Genomic DNA, 26,071 nt, shown 5'->3' on the forward strand with positions numbered 1-26,071 from the left:
ATTGCCCAATTTGTTAGGAAATGGAAAGACTTGGAAAAAATTGTATTAAGTGAAGTAAGCCAGGCACAAAGAAACATAGGTCCCATGGTTTCCCTTATTTGCAATCTTTTTTGTTTCTTTGATTACTTTTCCATGACGTCTGGCAGCTTTTTGACCTCTGTGGTTTCTATAGAGAACTTAATACTAAGCTTAGTGAGGATTCTTTTTGTGTGATCATTTGTTCTTCTCTTACTGCATTTATCACTCTTTCCTTGTCTTTATTTTGACAATGATTTATCTAGATAGAGTCTTTTCTGTTTACATTGCGTATCTTAATCTCATTTCTGAGCAAAGATTTCAATGCTTCCAAGCTTCCTTCTCTTTTCCTGTGGTAATTCATGATGATTGCCTTTGTTCTTTGCAATAAGAGAATAAAAGGCTTTTAACATTTTATCATTAACTTAAATATTATGCAGGTGCTAGAGGGTTGTATAAATAACATATCAGATTACTGGACATCTCTTTATGTTTCTAATCTCAGTATTGGAAGATGTAGTTTTATTTTTACTTTGTATATATTTTTGTGATAAATGTTTTAAAAATTTCCACCAAATTATTTTGTCTTCTCCTGATGATCAAATAGTATGTGTTCTTTATTTTGTAAGTATATTATACTACTTTCAAAGATGTAAAAAATTATTTCACTGATATACTAAAGCTGATTTTATCTCTTTAATATCCATATTATGTGTCACTGCACTTGGTAATCAGAAAATTTTTATGAGTATTATTATGAGAGATTACCCTGTGAATTTACCTATAACATCTTTGCTAAGATTAAATATTCAAATAACAATGACTGACTGTTTAAAATAATTTAAGAATCATTCGTAATCTTTCTGTTCTTGAGAATCGTTGATATCATTTTTCTGTAATCAAAGTCTCCAACAGTGATTCATATCTTAGTAGTTTTAATTAATGAGCAAATTTCTTTTTATTTGTTTATTTTGCAATTTTTTAAATTGTGAAAGTACCGTACAGAGGGGTTACAATTACATGGGCAAGGTAATGAGTACATTTCTTATCAAGCATTGTTGCCTCCTCCTTTCTTTCCCCTTCCCATCCCTTCCCATCTCCACCCCCCCCCCCCGCCTGCCTGTCCCCCCTCCGATTTTTAATTGGAATAAAACTTGAATTTTCTCTTTCTAATATTGGTGCTTATGTCCAAATATTAATATAAATTATGCTCAAAGACTATATTGCTTTGTGGATTTGAGTTATTATAACTTGCTACTCCAGAATTTTTATTTAGTTTCTACTTTATAGTTCTGTTTTTTTTTCTGGTGGAATTCATCTTTTCATTATTTTTGTTTATGGATTAATTGCCCTATGCTTACATCTGTGATATTTCATTCTTTTTCTTATTCTTCTGTACTCTCTTCCCTCTTTTTCTCCTTTCCCCTCCCTTCTGCTCACTTTACCTGCTTCTATCTCCTACTCCCCTCTCATTTACTCTCTTCCCCTGAACACTCCTTCCCTCCCTTCCTCTCTCCTCCTTTTCTTTCTTTTTTATTATTAATAAGATTTTGTATTGTGAAAATACCATACAGAAGGGTTACAATTACACGAGCAAGGGAATGAGTACATTTCTTATCTTTTTGACTGGATCTGTTTACATAGTTCAGCCTGGCCTTGAATGGTTGCTCCTCCTGCCTCAGCCTTCCAAGAACTGACATAAGTTATGCATGCCCTACTATGCCTGGCTTTAAATTCATTATGTTAAAATCTATGTTGGATATCTCTAATATCTCTATTAGCTGCGACCTTTGTGAAATTTCTGTGTTGTTTGCTTTTCACTTTGTTCTATTTAATAGTATGTGTTCTAGTTACTGTGTATGACATTGTAAGGGCTGCTTCAAAGTATGCTACAGACTGGGTGGCTTAAACAACAGAAATTTGTTATTTTTTTCACAGTTCTGAGGACCAGAAGTGTGAAATCAAGGACGCATAAGAATTTGTCCTCTCTGAGGCTCTAAATGATTTAAGGCTTCTCTCCTTACTTTATAATTGGCTATCTTCTCTCTCTGTGTATCAACATTTGTCATTAGTTTTCCTGCAATATACATCTGACTCTTTGCCTAATTCAGTCTTTACATTTACTCAGTCAATTTTTGTTGTCCTATACTGAAATGTGAATAGTCAGTGGCATAGTCATGATACTCCGTTAACAGAATATAGTTTGGTCTTTTTCATTCTCTTGGTTTACTTGTTCTTTGTCCCCTCTATCCTCTTTCCTTTTTATCTTCCATTTTGCCTTCATTAGTAGCCCCCATTAATCTTTAATTACTTGATTTGTTTTGCTTTGATTTGATTCCCTCTAATTGTCACAAATGAGGGAAACCTTGTATTTGTAAGACTGGTTTATTTCTTTTTAAAAAATATTTTTATTGATATTGTGAAGTTGATGTGTACAGAGGGATTGCGGTTATATTAGTCAGGTAATGAGTACATTATTTTTGAACAGTATCGCCTCTTCTCTCCCTACACACACACACACACACACACACACACACACACACACACACACACACACACACACACATTATAGATATACACACACACACATATCACTTTTTTTTGTCAGTCATGGGGCCTGAGTGTTGTCCCTCAGCTCTTCAGCTCAAGGCTAGCACTGATTATGTGGTGCTGAGGAATTGAACCCAGGGCCTCAGGCATGCAAGGCAAGCACTCTACCACTGAGCCACCTTCCCAGCCCCAGATTTCTGATTTTTTAAATGTAGTCATAAATAGTAATAAACTTCACTCTTAGAGCCACTTTGTTTGTATTTCATAGATTCTGGTTTGCTGTGTTTCAATTTTCATTTCCTTCTAGGATTAAGTTTTATTTTGTCTGTTATTTCTTCAATGACTCACTGGCTAAGGAAGAGTAGGGTACTGTCTCTTGCTGTTGATTTATAGTTTTATATCATTGTGGTCTGATAAAACATACAAGGTTAATTTATCTTTTTTTTATTTGTTAAGACTTGCTTCATGTCCTCAAATATGATTTATTTTAAAGAAAGTTCCATGAGCTGTATTATACAGACTTTGAATGGAGTATTTTGTAGATGGCTATTAAGTCTATTTGATTTATAATATCATTTAATTCTGAAGTGTCTTGATGACTTATTCCACTAGTGAGGTTGTGGAATTGAAGTCACACCCTGAATTGCTGTGTTGGTATCTATCTATACTTTTATGACTAGTACTCTTTGTTTTGTAAAATTAGGCACATTGACATTGGGTGCTATTACATATACAATTGCTATAGTCTCTTATTTAGTAACATTTTGTCTCTTCTGATTAATTTTGCTTTGAAATATGGGTATTTGGCTTCTTTTATCTGGAATATATATTTTCAATACTTTTACTTGGAGTCTGTAAGTGTGGATTCCAGTTTAAGATGTTTCTTGTATACAACAAAAAGAAAGAAAATAAACAACAGCAACAAAAAAACATGGTTAAGTCTTTATTATTTTGAACCTAGTCTACCTATTTGCATCTTTTAATTAGAAAACTGAGGTAAGTAGCATTTGAGTTATTATTTAAGGGTATGTAGTGATCTCTTTTATTTTACTCTCTTTGTATTGTTTGATTCTTTCCAAATTCTCATCTGCTTAAGGTGCTCCTCAGGTAAATTTTATCTTTTCTTGTGTTCTTGTTTTATTTACTCTTCTGTGTAAAAGATCTTTAAGTATCTTCTCAGTGCTAGCTTTAGTGGTCATGAATTCTTTAGTTTGAAAGGTATTTGTCCTTCACTTATGAAGAGTAGTTTTATTAGTTTCAGTAATCTAAATTGGCAATTATTTTTCTCTCCAGATTCTCTCTTGGCTTTTAGAGTGTCTGTGGAAAGACATCTACTGTTATTCTGATGGATTTGACTTTACACGTGACTTGGTACTTTTCTCTTGCAGTTTTTACTGTTCTTACTTGGGCTCTATACTTTTATGTCTCACTTGTATGTGACATGGAGAAGTGTTTGAGGACCCCTCTGTACTTGGATAACCAAGTCAGGAACCATTAGTCAGGAAACTTTCTATTACTTTATTGAGTATATTTTCTATACATGTAGCTTGCGTATCTTCTTGTACTAAGCAGTGGAGAACTTAAAAATTTACATGAAGGAATTTTTTATTTTGTATTTTGCTTATATCCATGTACACATTTCTGTTTTGGGTGAAGGTAATACTAATACTTAGAGGTTTTCAAAACAAATACCAATAATTATCTGTAGGAGTCAATATTTATCATCATTTTTAAACTATTATTTTCTATGTAGGAATAAGAAATTTCCTTCCTGAAGTGTCCTTAAGAATCTTCATGGTGGGAAGGCAGGATTGGATGGGGGGTGGGGGGAGGATAGGAAGGGATGGGAAGGGGAAACAAAGGAGGAGGCTACAATGCTTGATAAGAAATGTACTCATCTTGTCCATGTAATTGTAACCCCTCTGTACAGTATTTTCACAATTACAAAAAAAGAATCTTCATGGTCAAAGTGGTTTTATCCATATAAAATGTCTGCAAACAATAGTGAGAAAATAATCAAAATTTTAAATTTGTTCATATTTGGATAGTTTTGAATTTTCTCAGGTGAGTATGTATTAACATTAAATGTGTTTAAATAGGGATACAGGTGGACCCATTGTAACAATGAAATGTACAAGTCGTTAATGTCGAAAACAAACTTTACAACTTTGGTGTGGGGGAGGGGGGTGAGATGGGGGGAGTGGGATGACTGGGGGGGCGGGGGGAGGATGGGAAGGAATGGGAAGGGGAAACAAAGGAGGAGGCTACAATGCTTGATAAGAAATGTACTCATTATCTTGCCCATGTAATTATAACCCCTCTGTACAGTATTTTCACAATTAAAAAAAGGAAAAAAAAAGAAAAAAAATTAAATGTGAAATGAAACCATAGTTTTTTTTTTTCTTTGAATCAGTTTGATTTAGTGTAAATCCTTGCTCTATCTGTATAGCATGACCACTTGAGAGATTAACACTGAACTTTAATGGTAGAAACCACCGAGAATCGTACTCATTAGTTTTTCTTCTGTTCTTTTCCATATTGTCAGTGAGAGATTAATTATCATAACAATATTTAATCTTCAAAATAACCTGAAACCAAGTTATTGTCTTAAGAATTGTTACATTAGTTTTTCATAAATTGTTTTGTTAGGAAAAATAACAACTATTGTAGCTCCTTTTCTCTTTCTTATTTCCCTCTGTCCCTTTCTCCCTTCTTTCCTTCTCTTTTCTCTCTATCTCTTGCTCCCTCCCTCCCTCCCTCCCTCCCTTCTTTCTTTCTTTCTTCTTTTCTTTCTTTCTTTCTTTCTTTCTTTCTTTCTTTCTTTCTTTCTTTCTTTCTTTCTTTCTTTCTTCCTTCCTTCCTTTCTTTCTTCCTTCGTTCCGTCCTTCCTTCCTTCCTTCCTTTCTCTTTCTTTCTTTCTTTCTTTCTTTCTTTCTTTCTTTCTTTCTTTCTTTCTTTCTTTCTTTCTTTCTTTCTTTCTTTCTTTCTTTCTTTCTTTCTTCTTCGTTCTTTTTCTTTCCTGTACTAGGACTTGAACTCAGAGCTTGGTACTCTTGCTTAGCTTTTTCACTGGCAACTGGGACTCTACCACTTGACTCACATGTCTAGGTTTTGCTTTTTCCTGTTTATTTGAAGGAGAAATTCTTATGGATTTGTCTGCCTGAGATGAATCCAAACTGCAGTCCTCACATTTTAGACTTCTTTGTAGCTGTGATTATAGACCTGGGCCATGATTAATGCCTGTTTGTGATACAATTTATTAAGCACACATAATTTGCTAACTGTGAAGCTCTGTGCTTTAAATACACATTATATTATGTGATGTTGCTATGCTATATTCTATATATTATATTAACCACCAAAGTATCATGGAGTTACTGATATTAACTCCAAGCCCCTGGTTTAAGAACTAAGTTTGTTCTGCTGGGTATGTGGGTTGCGACTGGGAGCCAGAAGTTTTTGTTCTTGTTCTTGTTTTGTTTTGTTAAATCTCCCTGCAAAAGAAAAAAAACTGAGAAAAATGATTTTGTATATGAGAATGTCAATTTACACACACACACACACACACACACACACACACACACACACATTTGAAGCATTAACACTGAACCAACCAGGTGATGAGGCATATGTACCATCAGGGTGAATGAAAAGAAAGGGACTCTGGGTTGAGGACAAATTCTTGACAAATTCTTGGGAGGAAGCATGGAACCTATTTGTGAAATGTGAAATAATTATATTAAATAAATTGCAATGGACTTTTTAATTGACAAGACTAATTTATGCGATGGAAGTCTGTTCTCAGCCTGCTCTGCTTGTCTTCACAGAGATGAGGTCGATCTGTCTTCTGCGGGAGAGGTGGGTGTCCTCATTGGCTACTGTCCACAGCAAGATGCTTTGGATGACCTCTTGACCGGTTGGGAACATCTCCATTACTACTGCAGTTTACGCGGGATTCCAAAGCAGTGCAGCCTGGAGGTAAGTGTCCTTGGTTTACCTGAAGAAAAGAATGCAAGGCCTACAGATCTGTCCCCAGGTAGCACTCTTCCTCCTGAAAATAGGAGTCATAGTAGCTGATAAACTTTACAGGAAGACATTTTCTCATGTTAAAAGTGTGTGTGTCCTATAGCCATTATATATGTAAAGCATGTTTTGGTGAGGATATCATGTGGAAGGTATTAAATTCAAATAGCATCATTTTGCATGCATTGAACTGTGAGTTTAGAGTCATGAACAAATATCTTTACTAGGCTTGCAGGGGAGAGGAGGGGCCACAGAGCATGTGTGGAATTGGGGAGTTATTGGAATGGATGGCTTCCTGGTGAGTGGGCTGACAGATTCCTGTCAGAGGCTCCTTTTCTGAGTATCCTCAGGAGAATGAAGGAATAATATGAACTTAGGAACTCCAAGCTCCCTCACTTCGCCGTATGAGAGCAAATGGAGAAGCAGAAGGAACCAAGATGCAAAAGTAAACTGCCACTACCCTTAATGCAATCCATAATCAGAAAAGCAAAATAACAACCTTGTTAGAGAGCTCAGAAAACATTCCCCATTGGGAACTGCCAAAAGACACATGCTGAAGATGGGCTTTTACCATCTCTTTGTCTGAGATGCTTCCTGGAGTTCTGGATTCTAAGCAAGAAGCAGAGAAATGTGGATTATGTGATGTATTTTCAAGCAGAACCTGTAGGAGACAGAACTTCCTAGGAGTCACAAGAGACAAAACTAATAGCCATTGCCTTCAACAGCCCATGGAAAGTCATTCTCTGTGCTCTTCTGGTCATACTTCAAACTCTTGTTTCTCATTTATGCTCTGCAATTTCAAGTGAAATTACAACAGAAGCTCTACCTCCTCCTTGTTCAGACCCTGTATCCTGTCTTAACAAAGCACAGATAACTGACTGCTCCACAAGAGACTCTTATTGCAGTTAAATGGTTCTGGGAAGCCAGTACTAATGGCGGGCTCTGTGTTAATAGGTGTTTTATCTGCCAGCTTCCCCTTGTTAGCTTTAATGAGAGCAGCAGATGCTTGATAAAGCTGTAAGTAGCCCCTCTGTTGTGTGTGTGTGTGTGTGTGTGTGTGTGTGTGTGTGTGTGTGTGTGTGTGTGTGGATGTGCCTATGGAAAAGCTGACCGTAATACAGTAATGCTTATTGTTTCCTGTCATCTAGGGCAATTGCCTCCTGATACTCTGCTGTCATACAGGATTGTATTTCTGAACTTCTCCATGGGGAATTTACTTAGCAATTAGAAACTGGCTTTATTTCTTTCATAAAACTGCAAATGATTTTGCAGAACTTTTGCTGCTTGCTTACTCAGAGATTTATTTTTCTTAATTTTTAAAATGTCTTTAAGTAAGTGTACAAATGGGATTCAATTCAACATGCCAGTTGGTGAATAGAATGCATCTTGATCCGTGTCACCCTTTTTTCCTTCGCTCCCTTCCCTCCTAACACCACTCATCCCCGCAATTTTCCTGGTGTTGTTTTCACATATACACCTGGGTTATTATGGCTGCATCCCCCTACCCTTTCTATCTCTGTTTGTCTGCTCCCCGCCTGTTGACCTCACCATCTCCTCACCCCCAACCCCCCCAGACACCACAAGTTCCAACTTTCTGGTATTCATTTTATTAAACTGTGGGTTAGTTGTGTAAAGGGAGTTACACCACTGGAATCTTGCCTGCATATACTTAAGTAAATCTGTTTATATAAGTCAAGATGTGAGGGTGTGACTATATACATATATATCACATTAAGTTAATATGTGTATATAGAGGATCCTGTAAATATTTTTGTAACTATTTATAATTTAGATCTGACTTCTACATATGAGAGAAAATATGTGTCCTTTTTCTGTGTCTGATTTTCTTCACATAATGTGATTATTTTTCCAGGTTCATCCTTCACCCATTTCCCTACAAATGACAAAATATTATTCTTCCTACTGGTTTTGTAAAATTCCTTTCTATGTATGTATGTATGTATCTAGACAGATGTCTGTCTGTCTCTGTAACATCCATATCTATATCAATCCATATAATCAATATCACATTTTCTTAAGCCATTCATCCATTGAAAGGAGGTCTCTAATAGATAAAAAAACACATCTCAATCTGTTTCAGAAGGAGATAAGCCCCATTCTTAGCAAATTTCCCTCTCTATAAATTCTGTGAATATTTGAAATGCACATCAAATGTGTGTATGTTTTAAGATGCTTATCACAAAGTAATCAGAATTATTATTTAATAAAACAGAAAATAATTGTCTAAAACCATCATGTATAATACCATCATACATAATGATACTACACTTCAGCTAGGACAACATACATAATGGTGATCCTGACAATTTTAACAAAATTGAGAAATCTTCATAGCCTAAGGATATTGTAATCATCACAGTATGGGGGGGTACCCCCACACACTTTTACATGACTGTAGTGATGCTCGTGCAAGCAAACTTGTGCTATCAGCTGAATAAAAAAGTAGCTCATATAGTGAGGTGCAATCCATACTACTATATAAGACCTAGTAATAAATGACTATATTATTGGTTTGTGTACTTATTGTGCTGTGTTGACTCATTTTAATAAAATCTACCCCAATTTATAAGACAATATCTAGTGAATGACCTCTATTGTTTTGGTTTGAGAAGGTGTACACTTTTGAATTTTGTACCAAAAGCATACTTTTTTTGGTCAGTTGTAGGGCTTGAACTCTGGGCCTGGGCACTGTCCATCAGCTCTTCAGCTCAAAACTAGTGCTCTACCACTTCAGCCACAGCACCACTTCCGCTTTTTCTGGTGGTTTATTGGAGATAAGAATCTCATGGACTTTCCTGACTGGGCTGGCAATGAACCGTGATTCTCAGATCTCAGCCTCCCCAGTAGCTAGGATTACATGCATGAGCCACCAGTATCTGGCAAAAGCATACTTTTTTTTTCTCATTTCAAGTTTATTGAAACATTAGCAGCACAAATTATCCAGGTTGCAAATTATCAAAAGATCAGCTCAATGAAGTACACATCAAAAAATAAAGAAAAACAGAAAACAACTCAAACAATGAAAACAATATAAAAGGTATTCATCAAGTCTCTAAAACTTAAAATTTGAGACAGTAAATTTATACAACTCATTCATCCACTTTGTCTTCATCTGTTCCAGGACTTGATTCATGATCAATTTTTTTAATTTTTTATTATGTATATGGTCATTTTCTTGACCCTTTGATTTTTGGTTTTCTTTTTCCACTGAGAGTCTTGTCTTTTCATCCTCCGTATTTTTCAGTGCAGAGGACTTTAATTCATTGTTCTTACTGCTCTGTTTTCTTTTTGATAATGAACTTTGATCTCTATCAGCTTTTTTCATGTTATTATTCACAATTTTTAGAGTACATTCTTTTCTTACTCTCAGCATTTTCTTTCCTGTATGAACTCCTACTTTCTTGGTTTCTATATTTTTCTTTGTTTTTGCTTTGACTTTCTTTTCTCTCTGAGCTCGGTGAATCTCTCCTCTTCCTCCTCCTCCTCCTCCTTTTCCTCCTCCTCCTCTTCCTCCACCTCCTCCTTCTGCTCTTCCTCCTCCTCCTTCTATCTTTACTTCTTGATCTTCCTGGTGATGTTCTTCTTTCTCAGCTTCATGACCTTCCTCTTCTCTGTATCTATAGTACTCCTTGCTTCTACTGCAATCTCTTTCATGGTTTCTAGATCACACTCTTCTGTTCCTGTCTCTATTTCTGCTTCGTTCCCTTGTTCTACTATTGTAACTGTCTTTAAAAGCATACCTTTTTTAAGTGGTGCATGACAATCTTTCAACATCCATTCTTTCCCAAGCTATGCTCTAGTGTTTTATAGGTACCATATGAAGTAGATAAGAGGCGTAGTATTAGCTTTCTAAATGGGCAAATTGAAATCCAGTGCCTTTAAATGACTTACCTAAGTCACATGACTGGTATGTGACAGCTTTATTTGAAATCAGATAAACTAAATTCAGGTACATTATCATGCTTCAAAGTGCTGCCTTGACACTTAATTCCCTCTGCCATCTACATCTCAGTCATACTTCATAAGTCCTTAGAGTAGCCAAGAAGTGGAAGCCATTATGGAGTATTACGTGGGTCCTCTAACACAGCCATTTTGAGTGATTTACCTTCCATTTGGCTCAAGTTGAGCCTGGGCACACATGTCTGAGCCACATAGTATGTAAATAGATGTCAGAAAGTTGTTTTTTTTTTTTTTTGTCACCCATACTCTGCTCATGTGGGATCTGTTCTCCAGGCTCCCATCTTTTCATGATGAATACACTCAGTTACCTCATGTTCTTGTAGTTTGTACAAGAACAAACTTCCTTTCCTTCTGGAAAGTCCTTCCTGTGTTAGCCTCTTAGGCACCCCTTCTTTCTCATCATTAAAACTCAAGCCTGTGCTGAGCTATACCCATGCTCCCGGCTCCCAGTCTATTTGTGTCCCATCTTGTTGAACTATTATGTTGATAGTTAATGTCATTCCCTCTTGCAAACCTCCAAACTTTAACTGAGGGGAAAAACTTGCCTCCATTTTTAGCTTGAATTTAGGTTCCATAGGTTGGCATAATTAGTTCCAATATTCTCATTGTTCAAACTGCTTTGTACACAGGGTACACACTTGAGCCTGAAATCAATTGGCCTAATAGTCAAATGGTTCAAGAAGGCAGGCCCACATAGTCTGAGAAGCTGAAAAAATGTAAGAAGGGGTTGATAACTTCGTGGTTGGTGTTACAACCCCCCCCCAAAAAAAAACAAACTACATTTCTAATTGAGATGAATGCTAGCAATTTCTGCATTTTAGTTTTGCCTGAGACTGAAGAAGTAGATTCCTTACCTATATTATTTTTGTTCATAAAACAATAAACACTACTGTGTGTTATTTCCTAATATCTTCTCTGAAGGCATGACTTTTGGCTGAATTTTTTTCCATTCCAAGTGAGATTTACAAGGAGCTAGAAGTTATGAGACAAGGAGAATAATAGTGAGGAGGTTGGTGCCTGAGAAAAAGCCAGAAGTGAAGCATTTCTACCCCATATTCTTGGCCTTCTTTTGATCTTTAATCTCTCAGAAACCACTGGTATGGCCATCATATACACAAATGGAAATTTTTGGGTTTGGAAGCCAAAGGGTGCATTGATATCTTTTTGAATGATCTATTTAGGCTCCAGTGAAATTTGTTTTTTTTTAAATTTTTTATTATGAGAATACCGTACAGAAGAGTTAAAATTACATGGGCAAGATAATGAGTACATTTCTTATTAAGCATTGCTACTTCTTCCTTTGTTTCCCCTTCCTATCCATTCCCATATCCCAACCCCCCATATTCCCCCCTATATTCCCCTCCTATCCCCCCTTCCCCCCATATCCCCCCATATCTCCTCCATATCCCCTCCTTCCTCTGCCCCCGCTGAAGTTGTAAAGTTTGTTTTTCACCATAACGACTTCTACATCTCATTGTTGCAATGGGTCCACCTGTATCCCTATTTAAACGATTTGGTTTTTCCCTTCCCCTCCACAAATTATACCAACATCAAATACAGTGAAAGCAGGGGTTATATCGTGGGGGAGGGACATACAAAGCAACAAAGAAATCATCTTATAAATATGTTAGAAACAATCACATGATGGGGCTGAGAAGGTGGCTCAGTGGTAGAGCACTTGCCTTGCATGCATGAGGTCTTAGGTTCGATTCCTCAGCACCACATAAGCAGAAAAAAAAGCTGGAAGTGGTGCTATGGCTCAAGTGGTAGCTTGCTAGCCTTGAGCTGAAGAGCTGAGGGACAGCGCCCAGGCCCAGAGTTCAGACACCACAACCAGACCCCCCCCCCCAAAAAAAAGAAACAATCGCATGAAAGTAAAAAAAAAAAAATTTGAATACTTATCTTGGGTTTCATTTCACCTAACATCAACATATCTGACCTTTTCTGCTTGTCTCAGACATATACTAGTTCTTACAAATAAGGGAAACCATGGGGCCTATGTTTCTTTGGGCCTGGCTTACTTCAGTTAGTATCATCTTTTCCAAGTCTTTCCATTTCCTAACAAATGGAGCAATGTCATTCTTTCTGACAAATCCTCAAAGAAACAACTGCCCAATAAATAGGTGGGCTAAAGACTTAAAGACAAACTTCTATGAAGAGGAATAGACCAATAGACACATGGCCAATAGACACATGAAGAAATGCTCAACCTCCCTAGCCATAAAAGAAATGCAACTCAAAACTACATTGAGATTCCAACTCACCCCAGTTAGAATGGCTATAATCAAGAACTCTAATAACAACAGATGCTGGAGGGGATGTGGACAGAAGGGAACCCTACTGCATTGTTGGTGGGAGTGTAAACTTGTTCAACCACTTTGGAAAGTAGTATGGAGTTTCCTCAAAAGACTCCACATAAAGCTCCCCTATGATCCAGCAATCCCACTTTTGGGCATTTACCCAAATGATCATAAACAAGACCATACTAAAGCTACCAGCCCAACTGTGTTTATTGCAGCATTATTTACCATAGCTAAGATATGGAAGCAACCCAGATGCCCCTCAGTAGATGAATTGATCAAGAAAATGTGGTACATATACACAATGGAATTCCAGTGAAATTTCTACAGGTCTTACTTCATACCAAATGTGATACATCCCAGGAGATAGAATAATAAATGAATTCCAATACATTGTTTCCAGTGAGGTGCAATTTATAAAGCTTCCTGAAATAAAAATAAGAGATTCTGTAGCTTATGACATTTTGTTGTTCTGGGAGAACACTAGAGATTTTACAACTTATGACATTTGTGGATTTCTAGGATGTCACATTTGTCATTATTTTCATAGTTTTGTGGAGCGCAGAAAAGACAACAACAAAATACATCTTATTAGGCCATTCTCAGTTATTTTCTGAGAATGTGACATTCAGAGGGCACTAGATAAAACCTGCACATTTGTTCCTGTTCATTCTGGAATCATCCCTATGGAAAACACAGGATTTGCAGGCCATACCATTCAACCTTTTGTGAAATTGGAAAACACATGTATCCCGGTTTTGTAAAAATAAGTAATAATGTTTCCCCAAATGTATTTAAATGTATTATTCTGTAACATGTTTCTAAAGAATCAGGTGTTTTTATTGTTATGTTAATTCTGTTGTTTTCTTTATTAGCTTATTGCTAGTCTTTGAGTAAAATTGCATGAGAGAAAAATAAAACATTCAAAAAGACATACATTAGGGCTGGGAAGTTGGCTCAGTGGTAGAGCGATTGCCTTGCATGCCTGAGGCCCTGGGTTCAATTCCTCAGCACCACATAAGCAAAAAGAAAAAAGCCAGAAGTGGCGCTGTGGCTCAAGTGGTAGCTTGCTAGCCTTGAGCTGAAGAGCTGAGGTACAGCACCCAGGCCCAGAGTTCAGGCCCCACAACCGGACCCCAAAAAAAAAAAAAAAAAAGACATACATTATATTTCATTTTAAAAATAAGTTTTATAAGTCTAAAATAATATCAAATCTTATTTTCCCCATTTGCTTTTTGTTTAGAATACACTTTATTTAAAAATATTAAAATATTTCTAAGAAACATGGACATTGAGGAGAAACCAATCCCAGAGAATAGTGATTGAAAAGAACTGATTACATTCAGCTGTAATGAGTTACTTTTGTTAATCTTAGTTCCTTTAATATTTGTTTCCCCCTCAAAGGAATTGGTTACCTTTTCTCTTTGTCTAGTAAGATGATCCTAGATATAGACTAGTTATTGCAAATAAAGTAACCATGGAACCTGTTTCTTAGGAGCTGGCTTACTTCACTTGATATAATTTTTTTCCAAGTCTTTCTATTTCCTAACAAATGGGGCAATGTCATTCGTTCTGATGGAGGCATTGAATTCCATTGTGTATATATATATATATATATATATATATATATATATATATCACATTTTCCTGATCCATTCATCTACTGAGGGCATCTGGGTTGGTTCCATATCTTAGCTATGGTGAATAATGCTGCAATAAATATAATTGTGCTGGTAGCTTTAGTATGGCCTTGTTTGTGATCGTTGGGGTAAATGCCCAAAAGTGGGCATAGTGCTGGGTCATAGGGGAGCTCCATGTGGAGTCTTTTGAGGAACTTCCATACTGCTTTCTAAAGTGTTTGAACAAGTTTACACTCCCACCAACAATGCAGTAGGGTTCCCTTCTGGCCACATCCCCTCTAGCATTTGTTATTATTAGATTTCATATAAGATGATTCTAAGCAAAATGAACCCCAAGATAGGGACACAAGAGTTTTTTTTTAATCTTTGTTGCTGTTGTTTTTAATGTACTTATAATGTACTATGTGATATTTTTGTTTTTTTTTGTATGTTCTTCCCCCATGGTATAACCCCTGTTGACACTGTATTTGATACTGTGCCCTGCATCTCATATATTCATTCTTCTAATTTGAGGAGGGGAAAGGAAATAACAAAATGCTGAAACAAGGATACAGGTTGACCCATTGTAACAAAGAGATGTACAAGATAATATGTTAAAAACGAGCTTTTCAACTTTGTGGAGGGGGAGAGAAGTGGGGCAAGTGGGGAGGGAAGGGATGGGAGGGGAAAAACAAAGGAGGGGGTAACAATGCTTGATAGGAAATGGACTCATTACCTTACTCATGTAAATGCAACCCCTCTGTACAGTATATTTGCAATAAAAATATATACTATAAAAAGTAAGCCAGGCCCAAAGAAACATAGGTCCCATGGTTTCTCTTATTTACAAAAACTAGTATATATCTGAGTCAAGCAGAAAAGGTCAGATAAGATGATGTTAAGCAAAATGATCCCCAAGATAACGACACAAGTGGTTTTTTCTTTCTTGCTACTGTTTCTAACATATTCATAAGGTACCACATGATTTTTTGTTGCTTTGTATGTCCTCTCCCATGGTACAACCTCTGTTTTCACTGTATTTGATGTTGGTATAATTTGGGGAGCAGAAGGGAAAAAACAAATTGTTTAAATAGGGATACAGGTGGACCCATTGCAACAATGAAATGTACAAGATGCTATGTCGAAAAAACGAACTTTACAATTTAGGCGAGGGGTGGGGGGGGGTGTAGTTGTGTAGGTGGGAGGGAAGGGATGGTAGGGGAAAAAACAAATTAGGAGGCAGCAATGCTTGATAAGAAATGTACTCATGATCTTGCTCGTGTGATTGTAACCCCTCTACACTATTTTCACAATAAAAAAACTTAGTTTTTAAAAAGGGAATTGATTTCCAATACTTCCTATCATTATTCCTAGGTCTCTTTTTTGGGATAAAGGCCTCTTTCTCTGAGACACCTTCCTTGGTCACTTCTTCTATCTTTCATCTTCATCCAGGCTACTATGACTCTTTTTCTGCTGTCAAGGTGATGTACAGAGGGGTTACATAAGTTAGGTAATAAATACATTTCTTGTCAAACTTGTAACCCTTCCCTCATTTCCTCCTACTTTCCCTCTCCCCCCCCCCAAGTTGTACAAATCATTTCCTACATATTATCTTGTGTATGTTGCTGTGACATTGGTTCCCCTTTGTCCCCTCACCATTTTTTTGTTCCCCTTTAATTTCCCAATTCACATAAAACTATATACAATACCAGGGGACCATAATCAAATGCAGTTACAACGGGGGATATTCCGTAGGGGGAAGGACATACAAAGGAAACAAAAGTCAAATGGACCAACTTGGGAAAAAAAATCATATTAAGTGAAGTAAGCCAAACCTAATGAAACATAGGTCCCATGGTTTCCCTTAGTTGCAATAATTAGTATATGTCTAAAAAGCAGATGAGCAGAATAGCTCAATAGCAATTGTATAAGATGACACTAAGCAAAATGAACTCTAAGATATGGAGCTAAGAGGTTTTTCTTTGTTGTTGTTGTTTTTAATGTACTATTACACTTATTGATAGTCTTCTCTGTGGAAAAGCTTTGTGAATCTAATGCCTCTACCATCTAATTTCTTCATTGTCAGGCATGCTATATTTTCATTCATGTAATATTATCATTAGTATTTGTACTTGTTTGCTTATATGCATAACACACTTTCATTTTTAAATTTAACGTAGATATTTAATTTAATCTAAATTTAATTTAGATATTCAACCAATTTTAACCAAAATAAGTAGTTATAATAGAGCCAGGTAAAGGTAGTTCACGTAAAATAATCTTCAAGGAAGGATGTGACTATTTCCAATAAGCACAAAAGGATTGGGTCATGAGATGGCTTTTCTAGGTAGAGAGCAGGGGTTCAACTTCACATCTTCATGTCTCTTTTGGTCCTTGAAGTCCATGTTTCCTTCACCTATACCCTTTGGTCACAAGACCAGTCCTGTGAGCTTCCTTCTTACTTTCCAAATGACTTAGAGGCTGGAAAAATAAAGAATCCATATTGAAATAGTTTCATGGAAAAATATGTATTCTTCTAGTGTTACAGAGATTCTTAATAAATGAAATCATCCTTATTATTTTAAATTTTATATAGTTATCCAAATATGTACATTAATTTATAGCTATGTTTTATTTAGCTCTTATTTAGCTCTTAAGATTTTAATTATGAATTCATCCTCCTGTTCATACAGTGTCTTTCTAAAGTTTAATTTTTTTTTAGCAGTACTGCGGTTTCAACTCAGGGATTTGCATTTACCATTTGACCTGTACCTCCAACCTAAATCTTGGCCAGATTCATAATGTCTAAAAAATAAATATACATTTATAGCTTAATTAATACTACTGTGTTCACAGAGATAAATAACTGTGAAAAGTATTAAATTGTGCCAAGATTTAGAAACAAAGACATTTCCTCATGTGAGTGTTTCACACAGAACTCTAAGTAGATAGGCGATAATGAGATACAAATTACATTGAAGCATGTCAATGGCCCTGATGTATAAACACATCTGGTACCTAGAAGTGGTGACCATGATTTATGCTAAGAGAAGGAAGGAAAGAAAGGAGCTGGGGTCTCAATGGTGGGTGAAAAGATGGCAGGTTGGAAGGGATAATGGGTAGGAGAGGCTGTGAGTCAGAGGATTTGATGGACTCAGATGTCCCCTGTGGCTGAGAGTGGGAGATTTTGTGAATGAAGTTACCCTATTCATGGCTTAATAGAACAGTTCTCTGTCTGCAGCTGATGATCAGCAACAAACCAAACAAAACAACAAAACAAAAAAAAAACCAAACCAAAACAACAACAAAAGTCCAACAAAACTACAAAAAACATAAGGAGAAAAAGAAATTTTTTAAAAAGAAAAAATAAAAAAGCACTTTCCCATTCTGTCATACATTCAGTTACTTCATAAGCTGAATTCTGATTGTGCAAGCTCTATTAACAGTGTCTTTATGCAAAAGGGATATTTCTTTGTTTGTACTCATACTTCCAATTTCCCTTTTTCACGCCTTTCCTCCCTTGAAGTTTTGGCACTTTATTGTGTTGGCTTCATTTCTATTCTGTTCACTTTCATTTCCTGATTTCCTTCTGCTCACCATACTGTGATTGTTATCTGGGCCCAGTCTCGTTGTCATGTTTCTTACCCACATACCTGCTTTCTGCGCTTCAATCCTGACTTCTGGTCACAATCAGAGGTCTCCAGGCACAGGACACTCACTTTTGTTCTTTCTCAGTTGCTCCCAATATCATGAAGGGGAAGAGACCAGAGATGTTTTTGACTATCTGTGGGAGGTGAGAGGAGTGATGGGGGCGGATGGAACAGGGGAGAAGAAGAAGTCAGGGCTGAGTTTGGCTGTGTGCTCATAGACAGCTCCTCTGTTTTAGGTGGCTGCAGACCTCGTGAGGCGCTTACACCTCGAAGCTCATGCAGACAAACTCGTAGCCACCTATAGTGGAGGAACCAAGCGGAAGCTGTCCACAGCCCTGGCCCTGGTTGGGAAACCTGACATTCTTTTATTGGTAAGTAGTGGAAAGACCAGCAATGTGTTAGTGTCTTAAGAGAAGATACACTTTGCATGTGTACCTATACACTTATTTTAAACCATTGCAGTTTTTCTCAGAATTCACTTCAAAACTTGTAAACACTAATGCTATGAACTAATAAATTGTCTGGACTAAGTCAACATTTTTCAACCAGAATGTAAAATGTCACTGGAATTTCACACCCACCCACCCCCTACACACACACACACACACACACACACACACACACACACACGAGATATTTTTCTTTTGGTAGATTCACTTCTATTTGTCAGATTAAAATTTTCTTGAAATTTTAACATTAAAATGATATTCAGAGAGGATATTGAAGTATACCTGTAATCTGAAATGCTATATATAATATATGTGTATGTATATATATATATATATATACATATATATATATATATATATATATATTTCTATGTTGCTTTTATACCTTTTTTATGCCTGCATGTATATCATGAAGATGGGCTCAGAGATTGCTGTGTTTTCCCCAAAGGCTCATATACTAAAACTTCTGTCCCTAGCCACTGGTTCAAATGGGAGGTTGTAGAATCTTTAAGAGTCCTGCTAATGGGAGGTTTTTAGGTTATTGGGGATATCCCTTGAAGTACGTAGTAAGGCCCTGGCCCCTTTTTTGAACTTTTTCTTTTCTTTTCTTTTCTTTTATGCTTCTTGGCATGAGGTGATATTTTTTTCTATTACAGCTTCTTGTCATGTTAGGCTGCCTTACTACACTCCCCAAAGCAGTAAGGCCAACCAATCCTGAATTCACACCTCCAAAACTATAAGACAAAAATAAATGTTTTCTCTTCATAAGTTAATTATCTGGGTGACTTATTTCAGTAATGGAAAGTTGATTGACACATGAACACAGGATGAGTTTGGGGAAGGAGGAAAGAGTTCCAGCAAAAAGATGGAGCATGGCCAAGAGACAAGGCATGTGTAATCTGTCTAGTAACTGCATCCAATTCCATGTTGCAGGATCAAAACATTAAATGGAGGTGATATAAGAGCCAATACCCTGGCATTCAAAAATAGCTCTAATACATATGATGCCATTAAACAATAAGTAATGAGCTCCAGTGTTGTGTATGTTTTTTTATTACTAAATTACACCCTAAGGCTGAACCCTGGCAGACAGTCCACAAGTATCAAAATATACAGGGAATAAAGCATATTATTTTTTTCCATTCTTGCTCATCAAATGAAAAGAACATTTCAGTAGGAGAATTAATGAGGTTTCAGAGGGCCCATGCTGGTAAAATGGATTCTGTCAGTTTTTCTTGTTGTCTATTAAAAACTCAACTGAGTACTTTTACCTGCTCTAACCTTGTAATTGAGAAACTCAAAGTACAATGCTATTGTGCGTTTTCATATTCTGGCATCTGATAGGCCACATTAGTGCTTATACCATTCTGTAATTTACAAATGACATTATCCTGGGAGGAAGAGGCAGGCTCTGCTGAGGGGCTTATAGATATGTGCATCCATCACCTCTGTGCTAGCCTCAGTCTTCAGGTGGACAAAGAGGCCATGTCTTTTCTTTGTATATCTCTCCTCTCAATCTACATGGGCGCTCAGGACTTGATTGGGGTCAGATGGGGACCCCAGGGACTAGGTGGAATTGTTTGAGCTTCTGCAATTCCACAGCATGACTTTGTGTGTGCCTGATTCTTCTTTGTCTGGAAATGGTTTTGATGCTTGTGTCTGTCTTAAGGAACCATTGAAAGTAATAAAAGAAATAATCTACATTAAGCATGTTGCCAATACCTTGTGCATAATAAATCCACAGTAAGTATTTTGACTATGATGATGGTGCTGTTCAAACTGAGAGCAGATACTAAGGTACAAAAATAGGAAAATTTGAAATTATACATCTATTCCTCTTCCTGAGCAATACAAGATCCCATGTTTTATTCACCTTTTTCAAATAGTACACATGTATCACTTGATTTGCAGAAAAGACCAGGTGTTTATTTTCCTGCTCAGCTCTCTGCTTGCCCTACTTCCCTTCCATTTTATCTTTGAGGAAATCTGATGATCCAAAGCTTTTAAGAAAAATGTGGCTTATACTCTCCGACTGCAAAAAAACACAGAAATATATTATACTGTTCAGCAAGATTTCTCTCAAAAGTGTCTCAAATAGGAAGTACTTAGGAGTTTATTGAGAGAGAAAGCTTCAGGTTCCAGGGAATTTCAATTCATTTGCTGTTACTAAGTAAATGAAGCTGTTTCTTCTCTCATATATCTTACCAGTCTGAAAGTTTATGAAGGGTGAGAATTCATTTAGAAAACATACCAAGGATGGCCTGACCAGATCACCAAGAAAAATTAAGTTGAGGTGAAGTAGCTCAACTCATGCCCACCAGTTTTATTGAGAATAATTGCATATAAAAATGCATGCATACATACACATAATCCTTTTCTCCAGCTTGTGATGAGATCTCTTAAGATCTACCTCTTGGCAAATTTCAAATATACAATACAGTGTGGTCAGTCCATTTGTGCTACTATAACAGAATATCACAGATTGATCAGTTTATAAAGTACAAAATGATTTTTTTTGCTGTTCTAAAGAATGGAAATACAAGATAAAGGTATTACTGGGTTCAGATGCCTGCTGAAGGTCCTGTCTCTGACTGCAAGATGGTGCCTTGTGTTGTTTATACGCTAGAAGGGAGAATAAGATTTCACATGGCAGAAGTTACAAGGCACAGTAGGACAAAATTTCTCCATCAATTCCTTTTATAAGGGCATACAAATTGTTTGGAAAGGTATAGCCTTTACAACTTCAAATAACCTCCCCAAATGCCACAATTCAGTACTTTGCTATGGAGGATTAAGTTTCAACATGAACTTTAGATGGGGCAGAAGATTCAAACCATAGAAATGTCTATGTTGCATATCAAATCTGCATAATGAAAATATCCTACCCTTTGACCATCATCTCCCTATTTCCCTCATGTTCTACATCTGCTAGAACCTTCTATTCTTTGTTTCTTTGTTTGACTCCTTAATTTTCATATAATACTAGTCTTTCTATGTCTGAATTATTTCATTCACTGTTGTGTTCTTCAGGTTCATATAATATATACATATATATGTATTCATAAATATTTGAAAACTATATTGCTTTCTTTTCTTTATTGAATAATATTTTATTATACACATCTTCATACATACAGGTAAAAGTATGTGGTGATTGTCTTTTTGTTCTTGAATTAATTTAATTAATATAATTTTTTCTATGTTCTTCCATCTTGTTATAAATTCTAAGATTTTATACTTTTTATTCCTGATAAAGTTACATAGAGTGTATAAACTATGTTTTTTTCTACTCTGCTGTTGATTGGCACTGAAGTGGATTTCATACATTCACTAAATAAGTGTGCATGTTTGCACTTTTGATGTATTGTGTGTATATATATTTATATCTATGTATTTATATACATTTATTTATATGTATATGTGGTGAAGGGGTATACCTATTGGTGAGATAGCCAGGTTGTTAGTTTTTTGAAGAACCTCCTTATTTTTTCTTAACAGCTATACTAATTTGTATCTCCCCCTTTTCTTTTTTTTGTCATTCTTGTGAAGGTCTTGCTTTTGGATTTTTTATTTTTTGTATATATATATATATATATATATATATATATATATATTTTTTTTTTTTTTTTGTCGGTCGTGGGGCTTGAACTCTGGGCCTGGGCGCTGTCCCTCAGCTCTTCAGCTCAAGGCGAGCGCTCTACCACTTGAGCTACAGCGCCACTTCCGGTTTTCTGGTGGTTTATTGGAGATAGGAGTCTCACGGTCTCTCCTGCCCGGGCTGGCTTTGAACCGTGATCCTCAGATCTCAGCCTGTAGCTAGGATTACAGGCGTGAGCCACCAGCACCCGGCTTGTATATTTTTTATTGTAAATATACTGTACAAAGAGGTTACAGTTACATGAGTAAGGTAATGAGTCCATTTCCTATCAAGCATTGTTACCTCCTCCTTTGTTTTTCCCCTACCATCTCTTCCCTCCTCACCTCCCCGACTCCTTCCTCTCCACACTTTTCTTTTCTTATTTTTTTGCCAGTCTTGGGGCCTGAACTCTGGGCCTGGGCGGTGTCCCTCAGCTCTTCAGCTGAAGGCGAGCGCTCTACTGCTTGAGCCACAGCATCACTTCCAGCTTTTTCTGTTTATGTGGTGCTGAGGAATCGAACCCAGGGCCTCATGCATGCAAGGCAAGCACTCTACCACTGAGCCACCTTCCTAGCTCCCACACTTTTCTTTTCATTGGTGCCGATCCTGGCACTTGAATTCAAGGACTGGGCATTGTCACTGAACTTTTGTGCTCAAGATTAGTGTTTTGCCACTTGAGCCACAGCTCCATTTCAGGGACTTACCAACTTTCCTGACTGGGCTGGCTTTGAATCTGGATCCTCAGATGTTAGCGTCCTGAGTGCTAGGATTACAGCCATGATCCACTGGTGCCCAGCTCTAATTTTTATTCTAATCCATAGTGTAAAAGTTTGTGTTTTTACATAAATGCTACATTCCTTGTGTGTGTGCATGTGCATGCATGCATGTATGTGTGTAGTACTGGGGAATGAACTCAAGGCCTATTTGCTAGACAGGTGCTCCACCAGGTGAGTAAAAATATCTTTTTATGCTTTAGGGTTCTGTTGTTGTTTTTGTTTTTGGAGAGTCTTATACCTAGGGCTGGTCTCTGATGATGATCCTTCTACCTGTGTTTTCACTTAGCAAGAATCACAAGCATGAGCTACAATTCCTTTTTCCTACATGAGAGTTCTCTTGACAGTGTCTTATGAATCCTATGTGGATTCTTCACTCTTTTTAAATCTATTTTTTCTTTTTTCTACTTTGATTGGATAATTTTAAGTATCTTGTGTTCAAGTTCACAGGTTTTAAAATTTTACTTGATATAGTTGCTATTAACATAGAGTCATATTTTCCATCTTAGTCACTGAATTTTCCTGCTATGGAATTGCCTAAAATTTTTGGTTTTGCAGATCAAGTAACTTTTTCTTTTATTAATTATTGTTAAGTAGTTGTACAGAGGGGTTTCATTCAAATGTGTCAGTTTATGTTTCAGAACTGTGACTTGATTCTTCTTACATGAATTCCTTTTCTTTTTTAAACATCTTTTTTTTGTGTGTCTATCTTGTTTTTACTGATTTTGTTGAGTCATCTATTTACAATCACTTGTAGCTCCCTTAGCTTCCTAAGATAATAATTTACTGTTCTGTGTCACACAATTCATAGATCTCCATGTCATCAACATTGGTTGTTGGGTTATTCTTGTATTCCTTTGGTAGTGGTGTCATGGCTCCTTGACCTGTTTCATTACTGTGTTCAAATTTAGAGAAGTGCTGGGCGCTAGTGGCTCACACCTGTAATCCTAGCTACTCAGGAGGCTGAGATCTGAGGATCACAGTTCAAAGCCAGGCTAGGCAGGAAAGTTCATGAGACTCTTATCCCCAATAAACCACCAGAAAACTGGAAGTAGTGCTGCGCCTCAACTGGTAGAACACTTGCCTTGAGGTGAAGAGCTGAGGGACAGTGCCCAGAGCCACAGTTCAAGCCCCATGACCGACAAAAAAAATTAGAGAAGCAATCACCCTGCCATGACTGTCTTCACTTTCTTTGGGACAGAAAATACTTGTCAGTCAGGAGAGTGATTCTAAGGTACTGTCAGATGGTTTCTGTAGATATGCCCATTCTATGCTTCTTGGTCAGTCTTGTGGGAGAGGAACTCTGAAGGTCATATGTCTTTTCTCAATCCCACAGAAGTAGGCCAGGTGCTGGGAGCTTCCTGTCTGTTTTGCCTTAGTTAGAGAATGGGCAAGCTTGTGTGTCTTCCCTTAGTCTTGCAGCTGTACTGGTTGTTTGTGCGGGGTATTGGCAGTTGCTTTCTGAGGGAGTGCTCTCAGGAGGATGCTGAGGAAAAGGGGAAAGTGAGGCATGCAGAAGGCTGTGGTACCTGCATATCACATGTGTGGTGGCCTTCCGGGAACCTTCCCAGGTGGCTCTTGAGAAGAATGGAAACGGTTGCTATGGTCAGTGGCCTTTCTTCCTCACTTCCAGGCTCTCCTAACATGTCAGGTGTGCCAGATACCTCAATAATTTAGGTGTAACCAGGAAGCAGTACTTCTCTTGGGTAGTGTTATCCCGTGTGAATGAGGGAGTCAAGCACTTACTCATGATACTCTTTTCCCCCACCCCATCAACATGAATTCATTTTGTAGAATGTAATGAAGCCAATAGAAGTATTCATTCAGCTAGAACATGCTTTCTGTTCAGTCGGAATCTAGTCCCATGTGGTGGTGTGTGCATTCTCATGTGCACTCAATGAATAAATGCTCATTTCTGTGTGTGTTCTTTCCCTTAGGATGAGCCTAGCTCTGGGATGGATCCCTGCTCTAAGCGGTACTTGTGGCAAACAATTATGAAGGAGGTTCATGAAGGCTGTGCTGCAGTGCTGACATCTCACAGGTGAGCTGTGTCCCACCTGAAGGCTCTTAGAACGAGACAGAGTAGCCATCAACACTAAGAAGTTTGTCTTTACAATATTATGGTGGTGAGATGATTGCTCTTCTCTATTATGTACCTTAGGAGACTGAAGCAGAGAGGTTATGAAACATAACTAAGGCCACACAAAGCAGGGGGTAGAGTTAGAATTTGAGCCTAGTAGTCTAAATCCATAGACCACACTCTGGCCTTTTCCTTGCTGCTGCTCAAGGGTGCGTTCTAGTCTCCCTCACTGAGTTCTGCCCAAATGACACTTCATCACCTTCCTGTCCCCGTTCTCATCATATTCAGAAGATGGTAATGTTCAAAGTGAAAACCTAACTTGTTTACTGAATCCTATCCGACATTTGTCCTTATTGCGGAATTAAATTTGTAATTAGAATTCTTAACCATTGCTTTTTTTTTCCACTTTATGATACACTTGCTGTAGGCACATGACATTACAAATATAGATTTTATAAGACTGTGTCATGGAGGCTGAATAATAAAGTTTACCTACTAAAAAGTCTGAAGTGTAATGAAGATTAGAGTTTAAAGATTCCACTTGCTGTATCAGGAATTTTATTAAGGATCTAGGAGTTTACCATCATTTTCTCCATTCAAAACTCCAGCTCTAGGAAACTATTGATCTTCTGTCTTTATAAATTTGCCTTTTATGAATAGTTCATATTAATAGAATTATATAATATGTAGTATTTTTATTGAATTATATTTGTATTATAATTATATTGAATTATAATTGTATTTGAATTAGATAATGTGTAGTTTTTGTATTTGTTTTCAATTTACCATAGGTTTTTGAATGTACATCAACACTTTTTTTTTGTTTTTGTGGCTGTTGGGCTTGAACTCAGGACTTGGGAACTGTCCCTGAGTTCCTTTCAGTGAAGGATAGTGTTCTACCACCTTGAGTCATAGCAACACTTCTGGTTTTCTGGTGGTTAATTGGAGCTAAGAGTCTCAGGGACTTTTGTGTCCCGGTTTGGCTTTGAACTTC

The 26,071-nt window shown here is 37.1% G+C and overlaps 1 protein-coding gene across 1 annotated transcript in view; it reads left to right on the forward strand.

Moving 5' to 3' along the window:
- Abca13 (ATP binding cassette subfamily A member 13) overlaps positions 1–26,071 on the forward strand; it is a 402,123-nt gene that overhangs the window by 332,868 nt on the left and 43,184 nt on the right. Inside the window, exons 56-58 of the mRNA XM_042684933.1 lie at positions 6,393–6,543; positions 18,375–18,509; positions 24,935–25,038. Coding sequence (XP_042540867.1) covers positions 6,393–6,543; positions 18,375–18,509; positions 24,935–25,038 — 390 coding nt within the window. The remainder of the gene's footprint in view (positions 1–6,392; positions 6,544–18,374; positions 18,510–24,934; positions 25,039–26,071) is intronic.

This window comes from Dipodomys spectabilis, unplaced genomic scaffold (assembly GCF_019054845.1).
Source record: "Dipodomys spectabilis isolate Male_0828 unplaced genomic scaffold, ASM1905484v1 ptg000092l, whole genome shotgun sequence".
Taxonomy (NCBI): Eukaryota; Metazoa; Chordata; class Mammalia; order Rodentia; family Heteromyidae; genus Dipodomys; species Dipodomys spectabilis.